The 23,953-nt window shown below is 43.9% G+C and overlaps 1 protein-coding gene across 2 annotated transcripts; it reads right to left on the bottom strand.

The window, feature by feature from the left end:
- Positions 1–27: 27 nt before the first annotated feature.
- LOC121539307 (heterogeneous nuclear ribonucleoprotein H) lies at positions 28–6,235 on the bottom strand. 2 transcript variants are annotated; one of them, XM_041847698.2, is made up of 10 exons: positions 6,121–6,235; positions 5,274–5,377; positions 5,006–5,161; positions 4,529–4,672; positions 3,497–3,635; positions 2,316–2,500; positions 1,817–1,929; positions 1,603–1,738; positions 1,228–1,404; positions 28–1,070 (listed from the first exon to the last, which is right to left on the bottom strand). In XM_041847698.2, the coding sequence occupies exons 2-10, from the start codon at positions 5,356–5,358 to the stop codon at positions 982–984; spliced, it is 1,224 nt and encodes a 407-aa protein (XP_041703632.1). In that variant the 5' UTR covers positions 5,359–5,377; positions 6,121–6,235; the 3' UTR covers positions 28–981. The 2 variants fall into 2 exon arrangements, with proteins under 2 accessions (XP_041703632.1, XP_041703642.1); XM_041847708.1 differs by having other exon boundaries at positions 991–1,074.
- Positions 6,236–23,953: the final 17,718 nt, after the last annotated feature.

Raw genomic sequence — 23,953 nt, 5'->3', positions numbered from 1 at the left:
CTCACCTAAAACAAGACAAACGACATATCCAGCTTAAAATTGTATTCACTCTTGTGCACCTTAAAAAAAAAAAAAAATCTGCATAGGCAGTAGAAAGAAACCTTTAACAGAAAAACGTAAGGTTTGTTTGCCAACTAAATAAGTAAAGTATCCATCCCTCATGGAGAATTCCCCCCCCAACCCCTCCCATAACAATCACTTCAATATAAAACAAACTCAAACATGCTCTTTGTTCACCATGTAAAATGTCAACTACACACACCATTATTTTAACATTGTTTCAGACTTTGACAGAAAGGCTAGATATTTTTGCAGCTACTGGAGAAAAGACTAGCAACATCTAGAATACTATTTACAGAAGTGTGTTGGTTCATACACTGAGATATAACAGTCAGGTGGGGTCAATTACATTCAACGCTTTTCAATTATGAAAATGTACAATTGGAATTTGGTTTACTTTCTGCATTGACTGGAATTTAAATCGAATTTACCCCAACCCTGCAGTCAGTCACTTCATGGTCAACGTAAGGTGAGCTACTGTGGGTAACAGAAACAGACTGGGTCATAATCACAGTTGGTTGTTTTGAATCTTCGTTAAACACCATGTAGCGGTATTGTTAGATGGCAGCGTACGGTGAAGGCTCCGTGCAGGATTTCTCCACAACCAAAACAACACACACTTCCTGGTAACGATGATGAAACAACCAATCCGCCCATGGTCATAGTTTGTGTTCCAACAGTACCGTACAGTTTGTATTGCTGCAGTCATGTCATTAACAACAGTAGGAGAGGATGGAAACAAAAAGTCTAATTTCTACCAACCTAACTTCAAAGGAGCCTCAATCATGAATACAATCAGCATAAAACAAAACATTTCCCAACCCTCACTATAAATCGGCTCAGAACTACAATACCCATCCAAAAGACCAGGTGAGAACTACAATTCAGTCATTCCAGCCAAACACATGCTGGGTTAAAGAACTACATCCCCCATCCTGACCCCAGGCCATTGGAACTCCTGCCTCCTCCGCCGCCGCCATAGTAACTGCTGCTCATACCGTCCTGGTTACCTGACAGGAGAGAGATACACACTATAGGACCGAGGAGTTCACACAGGCTAAAGCTTGATAGTTTGGGTCATACGTAGATACATACACATCAAGGCTGGTCAACAGTGGTGGAGGTACATGTGAACAGGTGTATGTGTTTTACAGAGCTGATACTCACTATAATCACTGTAACCTCCCATGCTGCCCTGGCCGCTGTAGCCTCCAGAGTATCCAGAGCTCAGCCCTCCACTGCTATAGGAGGACTGGCTCCCCATACCCCCCTGCATCGGACTGCCATACGAGCCATTACTGCCCCCTGCTGTAGAGTTCAGGAATAGCTCCACATAGCGGTGCTCTGCAGGACAGACAGATTGTTACCTACTTAATCATTTTAAGGTAAGAAAATAAGGAGGGAAGGCTGGGGAGGAGGAGGGGAAGAAGGAGGGATTATGGGGAGGAAGGTTTTTAGAGTGCCTTTCATAATGGTGGTGGCCGGCAAAAAATTAATAAAAATCTAACACAGATTAATTTTAAAAAAGAAGAGCAGACTCACGCATGTTGGCCTTGTCCTTCGACATGGCTGCCACAGCGTCCTCATGTGTAGCAAACTCCACGTCAGCCTCTCCTGTCACTCTGCCGTCAGGACCGATCTCTACATGCACTCTCACTGGGTTCAGAGGAGAAAAGAACTACGGAGAGAGAGAGAGCAGGACGTTATAGTCACTGTCTCACACAGACCATTCTTAGGAAGAGATCCTATAACTCACATTGTAGATGTCGGTCTCTGTGGCTCTGTAGGGCAGACCCCTCATGTGAACACAGTGACCCGTAGTGCTCTGGAAGGAGGAGCTACTATCACCGTACCTCCCATCAGACACACCTGAAGTTAGACACACACACCTTAGTTACAGAGAGACTGGTCTGGGACATGGAGACATATCATACCATACCCATTTCCCACGGGGGGCCTGTATGAAAAAAATAAAAAATAAAAAAATTATAATAATAATGTATGCACTCACTAACTGTAAGTCGCTCTGGATAAGAGCGTCTGCTAAATGACTAAAAATGTCAATGTAAATACCGTCTCTCATCATGATAGAAATGTGCATAGAGTGCTAGGAAGAGCATGACTAGGAGACCATCATGTTATGATCCATAGTCATGACCCCTTTGACTGATAATGGTTCCCAATTAATCCATTCAGATAAACAAAAACAAACAGTATCTTCTTACACTGTGCAGACATTACACACACACACACACCTCCACCATAGCCTCCGCGTCTAGCCCTGTCGTAAGAGCCCCCTCCTCGGCCCCCCATCATGTTGTACCCACGGCCCCCAGACGGTCTGTCGTAGGGCCCCGGTCTCTGCATCCCCATAGGTTTCCTCTGGGGTTCGTAGTGGGTCCTCACCTCGGCACGGCTGCTCTTGAAGATCTCAATGTACCTGAGATACATACAGTACACACACCACCATGAAGACCGCACCACACACAGGAGGTGGCGGCTAGAGCTAGCTACTGTACAGCTCCAAAGGCTGAATGAATGTGTCTGTTCAAATGTAAAGGGTACCAATAAAGTTGGGTGTTCAATATGCAGGTGCTGAGCTGACATTTTTGTGTATTTGATTGTCATTGAGGGTACTGATAAAGTTGGGCTATTCAGGACAGGTGCTGCCATTGGCACTACTGCTCCATAGGTAGGTGAGTCTTGAACTATGTGAGACTTGATCTAGTGGGTAACAGTATACTGTGTAGTATGAGAGGGAAAAAATAAATCCTTGACAGTACAACAGGCACTTTTCTTATGGTCACCTGCAGGTACCCGATACAGTTAACATTGATGTTACAGTACAATCTGTGTCCTGTTACATTGTGTCCCTGTCGTGGTCATTGTCCTGTTGTTATCCATGGAGACCCACTCTCTGAGCATTACCTGTGAGTGAGTGGGCGGGGTCCATGTCCTCGTGTTGATTGGCCCTCAGTGAGTTAGAACACCTGGGAGAATCCTGTCTGTCTATTGGCTACCTGTACTGATGTTTAGTGCCCAGGAACCAATCAGCTTCACTCTTAAGAATCAGTGTAAAATGGATATGCCCAAATTCAACTACAATGTTTACTCTGCACTCTCAACCAAACTTGGTGACGAACCTGAGAGCTTACAAGACACCTCGGCACTAAACTCAGAATATGAACTATCTCCCAATGGTTTTAGAACAAGAGAATGTGCTTCATTTTCCCAAAGACTGCTGTGAGTGAATGAATGATTGAGTGTGTTCTGATCTAATATTGTAACTGTGTCTTTACAGTCAATACCTGAGTATGTGTTGTCTTAAATGAACTGTTCTGTTGAGTGTCAGTCAGTGATACGTATGGTTAATGTTTGTAAGTTGTACACCATAAGAAAAGCAACTTTATCCAGCCAACCAACCAACCATCCCCACCTGTGCCCTATTCTTTCCTTGTGTTTCTTTAGAGCCTTTTCAGCTATATCCTGTGAAGCAAACTGCACGAAGGCCTCCCCCGTACTCCTCCCCTGGAAGTCCAGCGGCAATGTAATCCCATTTGGCACGATTTCCAACCCTTCAACCCAAGGACAGATAACCCCAGTGGGGGACACAGTAAATCACATGCCCAGTTACAGAAAGATAGCTTTCTCTATTGTTGCTTTATTTATTTTGTATGATAGATAGATAAAAAAAAAAAAGAGAGATATAATGAAAACTATGCATTATGACATGTACTGTACATACCAGGTGAGTGTTTTTAACCAATGAGACTCAGTGACCATTCAGGCTACTTACTTTTACTGCATTTGGGGGAACATAAAGGAGGGTGAGAGGAGATAGGAAAGAGCAGAGAGAGAGACAGAGAGAGAGACAGAGAGAGAGACAGAGAGAGAGACAGAGAGAGAGAGAGAGAGAGAGAGAGAGAGAGAGAGAGAGAGAGAGAGAGAGAGAGAGAGAGACAGAGAGAGAGAGAGAGAGAGAGAGAGAGAGAGAGGAGGATACAGCAGAGGAAGAGACTGTAGGTGTGAAGGAATGAAGAGGAGTGGCTCTGGCAGTACTTGTGTTACCTTTAGTACCCATCCATTTTATAATTGTCCCAATGGGATGAATGACATCTTTGTTATGATATAGTGGGTTCAGGGGAAAACACCAAAGGACAACTGTCAATGAAAAGTGACATAGGGGACTAGCATGTCAGGCCCGATTGGCCAAATTATTGTACAGAATAATTCATTTTTAAAAAGTGTTGGTTGGGACCAAAGCAGTGATAGAGAAACTTAGGTGATGGGGGAAATCCTGGACAAACTATAGCCTGTATAATGTGAGTCGCTCTGGATAAGATCGTCGGCTAAATTACTGAAAATGTTTTATTATCCTGGATCATTGATGAGGGCTGAGGACGGTTTACCTACTCCTACAGGATATTATGGGGGTGTTCATCAACCAGTGGGAGCTAGCTACTGGTACCTGAGAGGAACTGGACGATCTCCTCCTTGCTGCAGCCGAAGGGGAGGCCTCGGAGCCTGACCAGGCCGTCTCCAGTCGTCTCTGGGCAGTTTGGACCAGAATGTTTCATCACCCAGTCCATTTCCACATTGTTGGATTTGAACACTGAGAACAAACAAGTCAACACATACAGACCTAAGTCACTACTGATAGTGCTACACAATGTAAATGGCTGAGAACTGTAGCCTAAAGTGAAGTCCCAAGGCACATATTATGCTCCTGCTGCGAACATTGAAACTTCAGGAAGACTTTGATATGCCCAAATTCAACTGCAATTTTTTCGTCAACCAAACTTGTTGACGAACCTAAGAGCTTACAAGACACCTTGGCACTAAACTCAGAATATTAACCATATCTCCCAATGGTTTTAGAACAAGAGAATGTGCTTCGTGACACACAAACACAGAGACACAGAGCGACACACACACACACACACACCTTCAACATATCTGTGGCCCATGGTTTCTCTGTTCTTCTTCACAGCGATCTTCAGGTCATCCTCATTCTCCAGCTCAACGAAAGCCTCTCCGCTGGGTCGGCCCTCACGTGTGGAGGTAAAATGGATGCTGGTGCCATTGTTGGCGATTTTACAATCTATATGCCAAGAAGTGTGTAGAGGGACTCACAGTTATCGCAGATGTCAGAGGTGTAGGTTATAAAGGTGTTGTTCCAAGCTATACAGGTTTTATCGTAAAGGAGTTATTACCTGAGAAGAACCTCTGTACTTCATCCACAGAGCAGGACCATGGTAGGCCTCTCACACGCACCACGTAACCCTCTCCATCAGACATGGTTGGTATTCTTTTAAACCTGAGGAAAGTAAAGAAGCATACCGGTACAGTATGTTTGTAATGCTTAGATAACGGTAGTTAACTAGCTAGTTACCTTTACTCATTTTACATTTTAGTCATTTAGTATACGCTCTTATCAAGAGCGACTTACAGTTAGTGAGTCCATACATTTTTCATACTGGCCCCCGTGAGAAACGAACACACAACCCTGGCGTTGCAAGCGCCATGCTCTACCAACTGAGCTCAGTTAGCTACTTGGCTAATAATGTGTAACTAGTTAGCTAGTTACCCATCTACATTGTATTTTACTTTTAGGTAAGTGAATGCAGTTAGCTAATCATGTCTTGTAACGTTAGACATTTTAAATTGCTGCAAATTCCAGCTGGTAGCTATCTAACGTTAGGCTAACCACCGGCCAGCGCATTATGAATTTAGCTAGCGCATTGTTGCTAGTAGTTAGCTAGTTATATAAGTTTAGCTGGCTAGCTAAATTCAGTATCATGAAACACACTATTTCATTTGCATATAACAAACTAGCTAGATTAAGTTAATGTGTCTAACGTTATTAGATCATAATAATTTCATCCTCACCGACAGTCAGACACAAATGGCAGGCCTTGCGTTAGCTAGCTAAGTTAGCGCTAACGTTCGCTACCTGGCTTGCTAGGTTGATCAAATTGGCTGACCTAAACAGCAGGCAAGGACTCACAGGATAAAATGTATTATCACAAAACACATTCGTTGAAAAATAGACATAGCTACCTGCTAATTTGAATCCAGTGACAGTTTTATCACAACCAGGATTGCTAGTATAGCTAGCTGTGTTTCGGTGTCAGGCCGGTCTGTTTCCGCTAACTAGCTCCAAGCTTGCTAACTAGGTCCACGCCCAACAAGTATGACGTAGCCTGCCTGTGGCCACATTTTCCTGAGGAAACAGTAAAGTGATACTAAACGTTACCAATAATGAAGATTTAACATTTCCATTGCTTTCCATTGCTCTTGAGAAACAATGCACTCTAAAACTAGAAATGTACATTTGAACATGAAAGGCCCAGTGCAGTCAAAATTCAGTTTTTCCTGTGTTTTGTATCATATTGTACAACAGCTGATGAAACTAACACTGTAAAAGTGTGAAAAAAATGTATAAATGTTATTTCCTGATAGTTGCTGCTTGAAAATACAATCTACACAGGACCTTCTAGTCAGCAGGTTTACATGGGCGGGAGTTTCAGATTTCCATGGTGACATCACCATGCAGGAAATTGGTTAATAGACAATAACAAAAATAATTCCAAACCTCTCTGCCAATGGGCAAATTCGATTATGCTGAGCCACGGGGCACCGGTCTACGGCCTGTGATGTGAATGGGCAAAAGCAGTGAGGGAGAAGCGCCCTTCAAATCAAATCACATTTTATTTGTCACATGCGCCGAATACAACAGGTGTAGTAGACCTTACAGTGAAATGCTTACTTACAAGCCTTAACCAACAATGCAGTTTTAAGAAAATTAAGTGTTATGTAAAAAATAGATAAGTAAAAAAATAAATAATAATAATAATAATAATAATAATAATAATTAAAGAGCAGCAGTAAAATAACAGTAGCAAGACTATATACAGTCGTGGTCAAAAGTTTTGAGAATGACACAAATATTAATTTTCACTAAGTCTGCTGCCTCAGTTTTTATGATGGCAATTTGCATGTACTCCAGAATGTTATGAAGAGTGATCAGATGAATTGCAATTAATTGCAAAGTCCCTCTTTGCCATGAAAATGAACTTAATCCCCAAAAAACATTTCCACTGCATTTCAGCCCTGCCACAAAAGGACCAGCTGACATCATGTCAGTGATTCTCTCGTTAACACAGGTGAGAGTGTTGACGAGGACAAGGCTGGAGGTCACTCTGTCATGCTGATTGAGTTAGAATAACAGCAGGCAGGTGTGAGTGCATCTGCACGCACAGTGAGGCGAATACTTTTGGAGGATGGCCTGGTGTCAAGAATGACAGCGAGGAAGCCACTTCTCTCCAGGAAAAACATCAGGAACAGACTGATATTGTGCAAAAGGTACAGGGATTGGACTGCTGAGGACTGGGGTAAAGTCATTTTCTCTGATGAATCCCCTTTCCGATTGTTTGGGGCATTCGGAAAAAAGCTTGTCCGGAGAAGACCAGGTGAGCGCTAGCATCAGTCCTGTGTCATGCCAACAGTAAAGCATCCTGAGACCATTCATGTGTGGGGTTGCTTCTCAGCCAAGGGAATGGGCTCACTCACAATTTTGCCTAAGAACACAGCCATGAATAAAGAATGGTACCAACACATCCTCTGAGAGCAACTTTTCCCAACCATCCAAGAACAGTTTGGTGACGAACAATGCCTTTTCCAGCATGATGGAGCACCTTGCCATAAGGCAAAAGTGATAACTAAGTGGCTCGGGGAACAAAACATCGAAATGTTGGGTTCATGGCCAAGAAACTCCCCAGACCTTAATCCCATTGAGAACTTGTGGTCAATCCAGAAGAGGCAGGTGGACAAACAAAACCCCACAAATTCTAACAAACTCCAAGCATTGATTATGCAAGAATGGGCTGCCATCAGTCAGGATGTGGCCCAGAAGTTAATTGACAGCATGTCAGGGTGGATTGCAGAGGTCTTGAAAAAGAATGGTCAACACTGCAAATATTTACTCTTTGAATAAACTTAATGTAATTGTCAATAAAAGCCCTTGACACTTATGGAATGCTTGTAATTTTACTTCAGTATACCATAGTAACATCTGACAAAAATATCTAAAAACACTGAAGCAGCAAACTTTGTGAAGACCAATACTTGTGTCATTCTCAAAACTTTGACCACGACTCTACAGGGGGTACAGAGTCAATGTGCGGGGGCACAGGTTAGTCGAGGTAATTGAGGTAATATGTACATGTAGGTAGAGTGAAAGTGACTGTGCATAGATAATAAACAGAGAGTTGCAGCAGCGTAAAAGAGGGGGTGGTTGGGAGGGGGGGACAATGCAAATAGTCCGGGTAGCCATTTGATTAGCTGTTCATGAGTCTTATGGCTTGGGGGTAGAAGCTGTTAAGAAGCCTTTTGGATCTAGACTTGGCGCTCCGCTACCGCTTGCCGTACGGTAGCCGAGAGAACAGTCTATGACTAGGGTGGCTGGAGTCTTTGACAATTTTCTGGGCCTTCCTCTGACACTGCCTGGTATTGAGGTCCTGGATGGCAGGAAGCTTGGCCCCAGTGATGTACTAGGCCGTACACACTACCCTCTGTAGTGCCTTGCGGTCGGAGGCCGAGCAGTTGCCATACCAGGCAGTGATGCAACCAGTCAGGATGCTCTCGATGGTCCGGCTATAGAACTTTTTGAAGATCTGAGGACCCATCCCAAATCTTTTCAGTCTCCTGAGGGGGTGTGTTTGGACCATGATAGTTTGTTGGTGATGTGGACACCAAGGAACTTGAAGCTCTCAACCTGCTCCACTACAGCCCCGTCGATGAGAATGGGGGCGTGCTTGGTCCTCCTTTTCCTGTAGTCCACAATCATCTCCTTTGTCTTGATCATGTTGAGGGGGAGGTTGTTATCCTGGCACCACACGGCCAGGTCTCTGACCTCCTCCCTATAGGCTGTCTCGTCATTGTCGGTGATCAGGCCTACCACTGTTGCATCGTCGGCAAACTTAATGATGGTGTTGGAGTCGTGCCTGGCCATGCAGTCATGGGTGAACAGGGAGTACAGGAGGGGACTGAGCACGCACCCCTGAGGGGCCCCTGTGTTAAAGATTAGTGTGCCAGATGTGTTGTTACCTACCCTTACCACCTTTAGTCCCAGGGTCCTTAGCTTAGTGATGAGCTTTGAGGGCACTGTGGTGTTGAATTCTGAGCTGTAATCAATGAATAGCATTCTCACATAGGTGATAATTTTGTCCAGGTGGGAAAGGGTAGTGTGGAGTGCAATAGAGATTGCATAATCTGTGGATCTGTTGGGGCGGTATGCAAATTAGAGTGGCTAGAAGTAATTTAGCTAGGCTCGTGTCACTGGGCAGCTCGTGGCTGTGCTTTCCTTTGTAGTCTGTAAAAGTTTGCAAGCCCTTCCACATCTGATGAGCGTCAGAGCCGGTGTAGTACGATTCAATCTTAGTCCTGTATTGACGCTTTGCCTGTTTGATGGTTCGTCAGAGGGCATAGCGGGATTTTTTATAAGCGTCCAGGTTAGAGTCCCGCTCCTTGAAAGTGGCAGCTCTACCCTTTAGCTCAGTGCGGATGTTGCCTGTACTCCATGGCTTCTGGTTGGGGTATGTACGTACGGTCACTGTGGGGACGATGTCATCGATGAACTTATTGATGAAGCCAGTGACTGATGTGGTGTACTCCTCAATGCCATTGGAAGAATCCCGGAACATATTCCAGTCTGTGCTTGCAAAACAGTCCTGTAGCTTAGCATCTGCGTCATCTGACCACTGGTGCTTCCTGCTTTAGTTTGTACTTGTAAGCAGGAATCAGGAGGATATAATTATGGTCAGATTTGCCAAATGGAGGGCGAGGGAGAGCTTTGTACACGTATCTGTGTGTGGAGTAAAGGTGTTTTTTCCCCCTCTGGTTGCACATTTAACATGCTGGTAGAAATGAGGTAAAACGGATTTAAGTTTCTCTGCATTAAAGTCCCTGGCCACTAGGAGCGCCGCCTCTGGATGAGCGTTTTCCTGTTTGCTCATGGCCTTATACAGCTCTTTGAGTGTGGTCTTAGTGCCAGCATCGGTTTGTGGTGGTAAATAGACAGCTACGAAAAATATAGATGAAAACTCTCTTGGTAAATTGTGTCGTCACAGCTTATCATGAGATACTCTACCTCAGGTGAGCAAAACCTTGACACTTCCTTAATATTAGATTTCGTGCACCAGCTGTTGTTTACAAATATACACAGACCACCACCCCTTGTCTTACCGGAGGCCCCGATGCGTTCCTTCACGGATTATCGGAGGTGATTAAAGACGAGCTTGCAGCCCGGGAGCTGCCCCTGGACCTTGACTTCCTCATAGCCTTGACCATCCGGATCGCCACACAACCCGGATCCCCACACAACCCTTCTCCATTCCCATGGACGTCAGAGCATTGGATGGGCGCTCTATTGGCAGAGTCACCCAGACTACGTTTCCCATTAACTTGAGAGTGTCGGGTAATCACAGTGAGTCTATACAGTTCCTGCCCATTGAATCCCCTCATGCACCTGTGGTTTTGGGGTTTTCCTGGCTCCAGAGGCACAATCCTCTGATCGACTGGGCTACTGGTTCTATCCTGGGTTGGAGCCCGTTTTTCCATGCGCATTGCCTGAAGTCGGCAATGCCTGCCCCGGGATGTCTTCCTGCGGGCTTTGGAAAACCCCAGGACGTCTCCGCAGTTCCCGTGGAGTACCAGGACCTCTGGGAGGTTTTCAGCAAGGCCCATGCCACCTCGCTTCCTCCGCATCGGCCATATGACTGCGCCATCAACCTTCTCCCGGGCACTACACCGCCTCGGGGGAGACTTTATTCCCTGTCAGGTCTGGAGACCAAGGCGAAGGAGACGTATATTGAGGACTCCCTGGCTGCAGGGGGTATCCGTCCTGCTGCCTCCCCCGCCAGAGCAGGGTTCTTCTTTGTGGAGAAGGACAAAACCCTGCGTCCGTGTATCGACTACCGGGGCCTGAATGACATCACGATTAAAAACCGTTACCCGCTTCCACTTATCGCCTCGGCATTCGAGCCTCTCAAGGGGGCTACCATCTTCTCCAAGTTGGACCTACGGAACGCCTACCATCTGGTACGGATACGGGAAGGGGATGAGTGGAAAACCGCCTTTAATACGGCTAGTGGGCACTACGAATACCTGGTGATGCCATTCGGACTGACCAATGCTCCTACTGTGTTCCGGGCCCTGGTAAACCACGTTCTCTGGGACATGTTGAACCAGTTCGTATTCGTCTACCTTGATGACATCCTCGTGTTTTCCCACTCAGCTCAAGAACATGTCCTCCAGCGTCTTCTGGAGAACCAGCTGTTCATCAAAGCGGAAAAATGTGAATTCCGTCTCTCCACCATCTCCTTCCTTGGATACATCATAGCTGCAGGCAACATATAGATGGATCCTGAAAAGGTGAGTGCGGTTGTGGATTGGCCGCAACCCACCTCCAGAGTGCAGCTGCAACGCTTCCTGGGGTTCTCCAATTTTTACCGCCGGTTCATCCGGGGCTACAGCACCAGGGCTTCCCCCCTGTCAGTGCTCACCTCCCCCAAGGTCCCGTTTATGTTGTCTCCAGCTGCAGACCAGGCGTTCTTGGACCTCAAGCACCATCTCCTACCGCCCAGGGTCCAAGAATGTGAAGCCGGATGCGCTGTCACGCCTCTATAACCCCACTGCTACACCATCGGATCCCGAGACCATCCTTCCTACCTCTTGTCTCGCAGCTGCACTCATCTGGGGTATAGAGAACCGGGTCCGTGAGGCGCTGCGTTCCCAGCCGTACCACGGGGGGGCAGCTAACTGGATGTTTGTCCCGGACTCTGCCCGTTCCTCGGTTCTGGAATGGGCTCATTCCTCTCGACTGGCCTGCCATCCTGGCTCCCGTCGGACCCTGGCCTTTGCACGACAACGTTTTTGGTGGACCACCTTGGTTCCTGACGTCTCCGCATTCGTCGCGCCTGCACCGTGTGTGCCCAGAATAAGACTCCTCTGCAAGCTCCAGCTGGCCTCCTTCAACCACTTCCTGTCCTTCACCGTCCCTGGTCACATATATCCCTGGACTTCGTCACTGGTCTCCCCCGTCTGATGGCAACACGGTTATCCTTACCGTGGTGGACCGGTTTTCCAAAGCCGCCCATTTCATTATTCTCCCCAAGCTACCCTCAGCGAAGGAGACGGCCCAGCTCATGGTGCAGCACATCTTCCGGATCCATGAACTCTTTGTGGACATGGTCTCCAACCGGAGTCCTCAGTTCTCGTCCCAGTTCTGGAAGGCGTTCTGCACGCTCATTGGGTCGTCGGCCAGCCTGTCCTCCGGGTTCCACCCCCAGTCTAATGGCCAGTCGGAGCGAGCCAATCAGGACCTGGAGACGACTCTTCGCTGCCTGGTCTCCGCCAATCCCACCACCTGGACCCAGCAGCTTGTGTGGGTAGAGTACGCCCGCAACACCCTCCCTTGCTCAGCCACTGCTCTCGCCTTTTGAGTGCTCCCTAGGATATCAGCCCCCGCGCTTCCCGGAGCAAGAGGAAGAGGTCAGCATACCCTCGGCCCAGATGTTCATCCGCCTGGTTGGCGGGGATAATGGCTCTTCTACTGTCACACCCTGATCTGTTTCACCTGTCTTTGTGCTTGTCTCCACCCTCCAGGTGTCGCCCATCTTCGCTCTAGCTCGTTTTCCAGTTTTTCCCGGTTTTGACCATTCTGCCTGTCCTGAGCCTGCCTGCCGTTCTGTACCTTGTGACACAGTTCTGGATTACCGACCTCTGCCTGCCCCGACCCTGAGCCTGCCTGCCGTTTCTCTACCTTTCGGACTTTGCTCTGTATTACTGACCTCTGCCTGCCCTTGACCTGTTGTTTGCCCGGCCCCTGTTTTTGTAAATAAACTTTTGCTATTTCGAACTGTCTGCATCTGGGTCTTATCCTGAGTCGTGATACTAAAGGTGCTTCCAGGAACCTTTTCCCAAAGGAACCTTTTAAAAAGTTCCTCAAATAACCTTTTAGGGTGTTAAGGTTCCTGTAGGAATCTTTCATGTCCCATGTATTCTATTATGAATAATAATAATATGAACAATAATAATACAAATAACAGAGTGGCAAACTTGTAAAGTCACAAATTCATTTGATTGACTTTAAAAGTCACAGAAATCTCACTTGCAGACATCACAGAAATGTCTGGTCTCCCTTATCCCTCTATACAGCAAAAGGTTTGCCATTCGTACAACATTTGTTGGTCATTTACCCCCCTCATCAATTCCCAGAACACATTTCTGAATGAACAGCATAGTGCTTTTCATTGATGCTGCATACTCAATATTAAAAAGGAAATGGACCCCCATTGCCACTCCCAATCCCATGGAGATGTCCTCTCGCTCTTCAGTGAGTGCCTCTCCATCCAGGAAGAGTTGGATGTGGCTCTCATCCGCAAAGGCATTCCCCTCTATTCTTATGGTAGGTGATGGGAACACACTGTAAAAAAGTAAAATTAAGGTTACTCAAGTCATATTTCAAACAGTAAGTTAACAACTGAGCACAGCACACCTTACACAGTACTACTAACTTTGCATGTATTTATTTGTCTGCTGGGAAATACATACCCTGTCTGTGACATACAGCCCATTTGGATCTTCTTTGAAGAGGTAGGTGAGGAGCAAAATGGCTGCAGTGACCTTCAGACCTGTGTAATAGGGTGTGTAACAAAATGGCTGCAGTGACCTTCAGACCTGTGTAATAGGGTGTTTAACAAAATGGCTGCAGTGACCTTCAGACCTGTGTAATAGGGTGTTTAACAAAATGGCTGCAGTGACCTTCAGACCTGTGTAATAGGGTGTGTAACAAAATGGCTGCAATGACCTTCAGACCTGGGTAATAGGGTGTGTAACAAAATGGCTGCAATGACCTTCAGACCTGTGTAATAGGGTGTGTAACAAAATGGCTGCAATGACCTTCAGACCTGTGTAATAGGGTGTGTAATAAAATGGCTGGATTAGAATCAATAGAATTAGAATGGCTGCATTCTGTTAAGGGTACATTTTACATGTAGTAACATTGATTAAACAAGATAACCTTTGTGAGCCTCCTCTGTGTGTAAGAGAAGTGCTGTCTTGTAGAGATTCAGCAGTTCCACGACCACACCCGTCCTCTCCGTTTCTGCAATGATTTTGTCAGCCATTGTGCCGAATCCGGACAGAATGTTTCTGTCCACATCCATACCGAATTTGCTTCTCATCTCAGAGAAAATCTGAAAGTAAATTTGTTTATAATGCATCATCAATATATCTTAAATTCAGATGACAGTACTTGGCTATTTTACATTAGTTGTGCTTTTTACCATTTCTTTCTATCAGACTTTTTGTCTACTTACAATGGCTGACAAACGGAGTGCTGGGTACTGTTTTAAGATGTCCTTGGTGCCTTGTTGTTTCATAAAAAGTTCTCTCTCCTTTTCATTTTGTCTTGTAGGGAACTTATGTTCGGTCTCTTTTTTTGGCACTCCACCTGCATCTTTTCAACATGTAACTTCTGACTGAAGAAATCCTCACCAGTCTCAATCTGAAAATCAAATATAAATATTATCAAATATTGATACATACAGCATCAAAGTCTATAGAAAAGGGAAAATGTCCCGTATTCACAAAGCATCTCAGAGTGCTGATCTAGGACCAGGTCCCCACCTGTCCATACAATCCTATTTATGATCTTCAAAACGGATCCGGGATCAGCGGTTCGACATTGACACACTGAATACGGGCCATCATACAGTGGGGGGAAAAAAGTATTTAGTCAGCCACCAATTGTGCAAGTTCTCCCACTTAAAAAGATGAGAGAGGCCTGTAATTTTCATCATAGGTACACGTCAACTATGACATACAAAATGAGAAAAGATTTTCCAGAAAATCACATTGTAGGATTTTTTATGAATTTATTTTCAAATTATGGTGGAAAATAAGTATTTGGTCAAAAACAAAAGTTTCTCAATACTTTGCTATATACCCTTTGTTGGCAATGACACAGGTCAAACGTTTTCTGTAAGTCTTCACAAGGTTTTCACACACTGTTGCTGGTATTTTGGCCCATGCAGATCTCCTCTAGAGCAGTGATGTTTTGGGGCTGTTGCTGGGCAACACGGACTTTCAACTCCCTCCAAAGATTTTCTATGGGGTTGAGATCTGGAGACTGGCTAGGCCACTCCAGGACCTTGAAATGCTTCTTACGAAGCCACTCCTTCGTTGCCCGGGCGGTGTGTTTGGGATCATTGTCATGCTGAAAGACCCAGCCACGTTTCATCTTCAATGCCCTTGCTGATGGAAGGAGGTTTTCACTCAAAATATCACGATACATGGCCCCATTCATTCTTTCCTTTACACGAATCAGTCGTCCTGGTCCCTTTGCAGAAAAACAGCCCTAAAGCATGATGTTTCCACCCCCATGCTTCACAGTAGGTATGGTGTTCTTTGGATGCAACTCAGCATTCTTTGTCCTCCAAACACGACGAGTTGAGTTTTTACCAAAAAGTTATATTTTGGTTTCATCTGACCATATCACATTCTCCCAATCCTCTTCTGGATCATCCAAATGCACTCTAGCAAACTTCAGACGGGCCTGGACATGTACTGGCTTAAGCAGGGGGACACGTCTGACACTGCAGGATTTGAGTCCCTGGCGGCGTAGTGTGTTACTGATGGTAGGCTTTGTTACTTTGGTCCCGTGTTGTTCTGGTATTTTTGCTCACCGTTCTTGTGATCATTTTGACCCCACGGGTGAGATCTTGCGTGGAGCCCCAGATCGAGGGAGATTATCAGTGGTCTTGTATGTCTTCCATTTCCTAATAATTGCTCCCACAGTTGATTTCTTCAAACCAAGCTGCTTACCTATTGCAGATTCAGTCTTCCCAGCCTGGTGCAGGTCTACAATTTTGTTTCTGGTGTCCTTTGACAGCTCTTTGGTCTTGGCCATAGTGGAGTTTGGTGTGTGACTGTTTGAGGTTGTGGACAGGTGTCTTTTATACTGATAACAAGTTCAAACAGGTGCCATTAATACAGGTAACGAGTGGAGGACAGAGGAGCCTCTTAAAGAAGAAGTTACAGGTCTGTGAGAGCCAGAAATCTTGCTTGTTTGTAGGTGACGAAATACTTATTTTCCACCATAATTTGCAAATAAATTCATAAAAAATCCTACAATGTGATTTTCTGGAAAAAAAGTTCTCAATTTGTCTGTCATAGTTGACGTGTACCTATGATGAAAATTACAGGCCTCTCTCATCTTTTTAAGTGGGAGAACTTGCACAATTGATGGCTGACTAAATACTTTTTTCCCCCACTGTATGTATGCAGTTACCTTGGCTATTTTGGTCGGGTCTTCATTTATGGTGACATCTGATCTTCTTTTTTCCCTTGCCTCCCAAACCTCTTCTGCCTTTCCTGTACTTGTGTAACGTGATCAAGAGGCTGCCGCTGTTTTTTGTATTTATTCTTTATCATGCCGTGCCATGACTCCTTAAAAAATGACATGTGGAGAGGAGAAATGTCATGACCGATTATTGAGACTGAGGTCAGGGGAGCAGACTAGAGATCGTCTTGTTACACTGCTGTGATGGTTTAACAGTGTGAGAAGAAAATATCCAAGCCAGCACATTATGGTCTGGGTAGGCACAATGGTGTAAAAAGGTTATTAGTGTGAATTAATGTGAGTAGGAAAACTGAAGAATTTGTACATATCCCTTCCCTGTCTGGTCTCTCAACAAGGGGTACTTTTGAATGAGCGCTGTGCACACATCCATATATTGCCGGGTAGTGGGGTGCCTACAGCAAAAGAGAAACATACAAGATTACATTTAGACAAACAATTATGTTTGTAATACAAATTACATTGATTGATGGCGTTGATTATCATCATGTAAAAGGTGAGTATGTGCTCTGCTATCAGCTGCAGTGATTATGACAAGACAGTAGAGAGAAGGACAGTATGTGTTCTGTTATCAGCTGCAGTGATTATGACAAGACAGTATAGAGAAGGACAGTATGTGTTCTGCTATCAGCTGCAGTGATTATTACAAGACAGTATAGAGAAGGACAGTATGTGTTCTGCTATCAGCTGCAGTGATTATTACAAGACAGTATAGAGAAGGACAGTATGTGTTCTGCTATCAGCTGCAGTGATTATTACAAGACAGTATAGAGAAGGACAGTATGGAGGACAGAGACAGGAGAAAGGCTCAGGGCGACGCACACACACACACACACACACACACACACACACACACACACACAAGCATTATGATTAATAATTGATGAACATTAAGCTAAGATCAGTTTACTACATAACTATACTCACCAAGTGTAGGTACACATGAAGTCAAACAACACCTGCACAATCTGAGACCTCCACTTCGAGTGCACAGTAGGGCTGGAAATTCTGGAAATTCTGGAAGTCTAAACCCAGATGGCCAGACTCTTTGGCTGATTGATGTGTCCTGTTGCTGGCCAGTTGATATGTCATGCTGAAGGCCAATTGGTGGGTCATTGTGCAGGACAGATGTTGGGTCATTGTGCTGGACAGATGCTGGGTCATTGTGCTGGACAGATGCTGGGTCATTGTGCAGGACAGATGCTGGGTCATTGTGCAGGACAGATGCTGGGTCATTATGCTGGACAGATGCTGGGTCATTGTGCTGGACAGATGCTGGGTCATTGTGCTGGACAGATGCTGGGTCATTTTTGCTGGGCTGTTAACTGTGAACAATAATTTTAAAAAATTGTTATTTCAGGCTCAGAAAGAAACAAAAGAGCAGAGAATGTGAATAGGATCAATGTGATAGAATCAATGATGCAAATAAGTCATTCATTAAACTTACCTATTTACAGCTTTTATATTCTCCATACATTTTGTGAATTTGATTAGAACTTTAAATACTGGAACGATTTGCTCCACCATTCTTTGGTTCAATGACATCAAATTCTCTACATCAATTTGGTGTTCTGTGGGAGAAAGATCCAAAATAAAAAAGAACATGTCAGTGTTCTGGTCAGTGTGTATCACAATAGGAAATGCATATGGAAATGTGAAAGCAAAAGTGTGTTGTGCTTAATAAGTTAATAAATCAATGATTTTAACTAACTGCAATCCAGTAGCAGAGAGGAATGGACACTCTACCCTCTGGGTCCCTGTATCCATCTAACCCACGAAAATCGATCTCCTCAGCAGGACTTATAGCAATCCATTATTGACTGTGTTTAACCATGTATGCGTGGTGATGGCTGTTGATACTGGCTGCTAGTAGTACCAAGGAAACTGTATATTCCACACACTTCCATGAACACAGGGATCTCTTCTGAATGGACAGTGTCAATGACCAGATAGTCTCCTAAATTGTATTGTGCGTTGTTCACTGCAATGGACTTTGTCTTGGTGACACATTTTGCTCTGATGTCTTCTCCGAATCTGGCACTTAATACTGCACGGGCAGAATTTGGAAGTGCATGCAGTGGGACGTCTCTTGTGTCCGCACAGTGTGTTGTTGTGTTGCCAAGGCAGTTGTTGTTGGTTTGCTCCCAGCATTGTCTGAGCTGATGTCTTTTTACAAGGATCTTTGTTATATTTTTGAAGTTTCCCACAACTGCTGAGTGCCTCTTGAAATATTGGTGTTGCACTTCAAATCACATGGTGGACTGGTGGATCAAAGGTCCATAGGCAAGTAGCAGGCTAGGGTAGTGGACGAGATAGTGCATCTTTGGGATTGTCTTCCCTGGAAACAGCTCCTGGAAGAGAGCTTGAAATTCAGAGATTTTTTCTGCCAGATATGGGATCCAGGATCATCTTAAAACTGGGGCCAAGATGTCGTCGGATATCTCTCGAAGCAGGAGGTAGAGATCCCAAGCACTGCCATTTTGTATTTGACTACCAATCATTTGGGGGAGTAAATGGAAAAGTGTTAATTTTTCTGATGCACTTCCGGATAGATGGCCATTCTTCCTCAGGACTCTCTGGGATAGTGACACAGGTTTAGAAGACACATCTCGTTTGCCATAAGACAAGTTCTCAACCTCATAGCTGATCTGGGCAAGAGTAATTTGCCTCTGTTGAACCAGTTGTTGCAGCACTAGTCTGAACTCTGTGGGTATGATGCCCCCATAAAGGTCATGCATGACGTCTGGTGGAAACAGATTGGAGATGGCACATGATTCAGCTGAGAGAAGCAACAGGCTTTTCTGATGCCATACATCGATGCATTGTCTGGATTTCCTTCCACAGCCTGCAGATGGTACTTGTAGTTGTCTGGGTCACGCATGGTGAATTCCTCTTTAGTGATTTTTTTGCAAATGTCCCCCTTGGTAGCCAAGCAGAAGCGACAAATGCGACAAGAGGAAACTTTTTTGCTCTACCCTGCAACTGCACGTGCGGAGAGATTATCTGCTGAGACTGTTGTGATTGTGACTCGAAAGGTTTTGCATGATAACTTCACACCCTGTGTTTCTAATTCCTGGATGTCACGTATCAAAGGCTTGAATACTTCTTCGTAAGTGGTGACTTGTTTTTGAATGAGGTGGTTGATGAATCTGTGTGGAGTGGTATATATTTTGGAGGATCCTTGTGGTCAAGATTTCCTAATCTAAAGTACACTATGGTTAATTTGTGCTTGCCTTTTTCAGAACCCAGTGGATTGACAACTTCAAATTAATCTACATAGAACTGCAGACAGAGGCTCTGCTTTGTTAGGTTTGGATTTGAACAATTCACCGTCAGTAAAGTCTTCCAGAATTTCATCATTATGTGGCTTTTGGTCTTGATTCAAGGTGGCCCAGAACTCTTTATTACTTGCCATTTTTTGGAGTATGCTGACCAATGGGATGTATTGAAATGACCTTGTTTTATAACCTTCTTTGTTGCTCGGGGGTACCCCCCAAAAAAAAAAAAAAAAAAAAAATGTAAAGTGGTTATCCCACTGGCTATAAGGTGAATGCACCAATTTGTAAGTCACTCTGGATAAGAGCGTCTGCTAAATGACGTAAATGTAAATGTAAATGTACTTTGTTGAAGCACCTTTGGCAGCAATTACAGCCTTGAGTCTTCTTGGGTATGACACTACAAGCTTGGCACACCTGTATTTGGGGAGTTTCTCCCATTCTTCTCTGCAAATCCTCTCAAGCTCTGTCAGGTTGGATGGGGAGCGTCGCTGCACAGCTATTTTCAGGTCTCTCCAGAGATGTTCAATCGGGTTCAAGTCCAGGCACTGGATGGGCCACTCAAGGACATTCAGAGACTTGTCCCGAAGCCACTCCTGCATTGTCAACACCTATTAAATCCACAGGTAATTATACAATTTGGTTCGTGATGGTGATAGAGGTCAATATGTGTGAGTTGTCTGGACACAGAGAAAGTATGTTTGTTGCAAAGTGGACAATTGAATAGAGTTGGTATTCTTCAGACAGATTGTGAACCTTGGAATGATGGTATGGAATCATGGAGATCAATTCAAGTTGACACTAAAAGCAAAAGTGAAATGTATTAGTGTTGAGGCTAAAACAAAACCTATACCACTCTTTCTAGAAAACCACCTGTCCTCCTAATCTTTATTTATGGTTGTTCCATAAAGAAGCAGAGCTTGTCAGGAAAGGTGAAGATGTCTCTCTCTTATTTATCTGACGCCATATTTCTAAGTATGGGACATTATTGTATTCTGCAGACTAATATGATGCTCCAAATGGGGCATTGAGTTCTTCTTCCATGTCAACCCAAATTGGCCTATTAGAGTTCTCAATAGAGAGAGCCTATTTGGGCAGTTAAAGGCTTCTTGATATATACTGAAGAAAAATAGAAACGCAACATGCAACAATTTCAACGATTTTACTGAGTTACAGTTTACATTAGGAAATCAGTCAATTTAAATACATGTATTAGGCCCTTATCTATGGATTTCACATGACTGGGCAGGGGCGCAGGGCTGAGGCAATCAGAATACGTTTTTCCCCACAAAAGGGCTTTATTAAAGACAGAAATACTCCTCAGTTTCATCAGCTGTCCAGGTGGCTGGTCTCAGGCGATCCTGCAGGTGAAGAAGCCGGATGTGGAGGTCCTGGGCTGGTGTGGTTACACGTGGTCTGCAGATGTGAGGCAGATTGCACGTACTGCCAAATTCTCTAAAACAACATTGGAGGTGGCTTATGGTAGAGACTTTAACATTAAATTATCTGGCAACAGCTCTGGTGGACATTCCTGCAGTCAGCATGCCAATTGCATGCTCCCTCAAAACTTGAGACATCTGTAGCATTGTGTTGTGTGACAAAACTGCATATTTGTGTGGCCTTTTTATTGTCCCCAGCACAAGGTGCACCTGTGTAATGATCATACTGTTTAATCAGCTTCTTGATATGCCACACCTGTCTGGTGGATGGATTATCTTGGTAAAGGAGAAATGTTCACTAAGAGGGATGTAAACACATTTGTGCACAAAATTTGAGAGAAATAAGCTTTTTGTGCATTTAGTACATTTCTGGGATCTTTTATTTCAGCTCATGAAACATGAGACCAACACTTTACATGTTGCGTTTATATTTTTGTTCAGTATAATTACAGTTTAATCCTCCCTTCTAAATCTTTGGCTATAATCTAGCTAGGTTCATCCTTGCCCTTTTAATAGTCCAAATAAACTGAGTAATAATTTTGTCTATGGTGTTAAAGGTGTAGGCAGGTATGGACAGTGGAAACATGCTGACGACGTAATTCAGTTTAAGAGCTTTAACCATCTTTATAACATGTGGCCTACCCCACAATGAGATTTGTAGTTTATCACAGTTCTTCAACTGGAGTTGATTTTTTTTCAAATATACAGAATGGAAAAGAAACATTTCCCTTCCTCTTCCCCAAAGAAACAACTTCTCTTCTCACAACAACAAAGAAGACAAAATGACACCAGACAAGAAAAGATGAAGGAATTACACAGAACACACTATAATCACACTGTATTTATTGATTGACTGTAAATACATTAATTCACCATTCAGTTAGTATTGGAAAATATGAAGGAATTACACAGAACACACTATAATCACACTCTATTGATTGATTGACTGTAAATACATTAATTCACCATTCAGTTAGCATTGGAAAAGATGAAGGGCGGCAGGTAGCTTAGTGGTTAAGAGCGTTGTGCCAGTAACCGAAAGGTCGCTGGTTCTAATCCCTGAGCCGACTAGGTGAAAAATCTGTCGATGTGCCCTTGAGCAAGGCACTTAACCCTAATTGCTCATGTAAATCGCTCTGGATAAGAGCGTCTACTAAATGACGTAAATCAGTAAATCAATGAAGGAATTACACAGAACAGACTATAATCACACTGTATTGATTGATTGACTGTAAATACATCCATTCAGTTAGCATTGGAAAAGATGAAGGAATTACACAGAACAGTATGAAAAATGTATGCACTCACTAAAACTGTAAGTCGCTCTGGATAAGAGCGTCTGCTAAATGACTAAAATGTAAATGTAAACACACTGTATTGATTCACTGTAAATACATTCACTCGCCATTCAGTTAGCATTGGAAAAGATGAAGGAATTACACGGAACACACTATAATCACAGCTACTTTGCTGTTATTCTGGCTGCACTTTTTGACGTGACTGTAAATTAGCCATAGTTGGCAAGCAAGGGATAAGAACGTAACCAGCCAGTATGGCAATGGAACATTTAGAACGAACGACTGGGTCGCGTCCATAGATACAGAACAAAAAGACTGAACGACTGGGTCACGTCTCTGGCGACCGAACCTTGTAAAACGAACGACCAGCCGGCTTCGGTAGCAAGCCTAGATTTGTGTCGGGACTATATCTTCTGGAAGGATGAAATACAGTGGTATGAATACATTAATAAAATAAAAATTTTAATGAAAATATGTCAATCATTATTTGAATATGTTGGTAACCCGGACTAATGTAAGCACCTACCAAATGATTATAAAATGATACATTTATACACTTTATTCCTTACCTCCTCCATTATCAAATGGGTAATCTCGGCAACCCAGAAACAAAATCTGGCATAAACGCCATCTACATCTGGACAGATTATCAAATGGGGAAGAATTAGACCGGGTTAGGGATAATTGCTCCTGATCTAGGATCAGTTTACTTTAGCTAGGAGGGAACCTACCCATTTCAGGCAAGTTTCAAGTTTCAATATCACGTGCATAAATACAGTGAAATGCCTTTCTTGTAAACGCCAATCCTAACTATGCTGTAATCAATAACCACGTTTCCATCCACAGTTTTTATGCGAGTAAAGTCATCTTAAAAAATAAATCATGACAGCTATGATGGAAACAGGAAGTTTCGGTGTAATTTTATAATTGCCGACAGATAATTTGTTCGTTAGACATGGTGGGTTCTTTTTGTGTCGGTAAAATACATTATGCAGGAAATGGCAGTGGAAACGCCTTTATCCTCAAATATTGATATATCGAAGTCAATTTGGAGTCACGCGATTATAGAGTGCAGGTGCCAAGACCAGAGTAGTCACATTTGCTATTTAACGCAACAGTTTTGTGACAACTATCGGAAGAGTTGAAAATATAATGGAAACACATTGAACTTGAGATTTTTATTCGGTACATGAAAACTTAAGCGAAAAAGTACATTTTGTGTGCACTACATCATCACACACTGATTTTTATCCACAAGTCAGTTTGGTGGAAACACACCACTGGTGGGAAAATTCGCATATTTTCTTTATTTTCTTTAATTCTGTCGCCAATTGGATGGAAACCTAGCTACTGTAACACTAAAATAACACAAGCTAGAACAAAAACACACGATAAATAGAAATAAGAAATAAGAAGAACAAGAGAAAGTAAGAAGCTATATAAAGGGTCAGTTCCAAT

This window comes from Coregonus clupeaformis, chromosome 35, assembly GCF_020615455.1.
Source record: "Coregonus clupeaformis isolate EN_2021a chromosome 35, ASM2061545v1, whole genome shotgun sequence".
Classification (NCBI taxonomy): Eukaryota; Metazoa; Chordata; class Actinopteri; order Salmoniformes; family Salmonidae; genus Coregonus; species Coregonus clupeaformis.
This window is presented reverse-complemented; position numbering and strand designations above follow the sequence as displayed.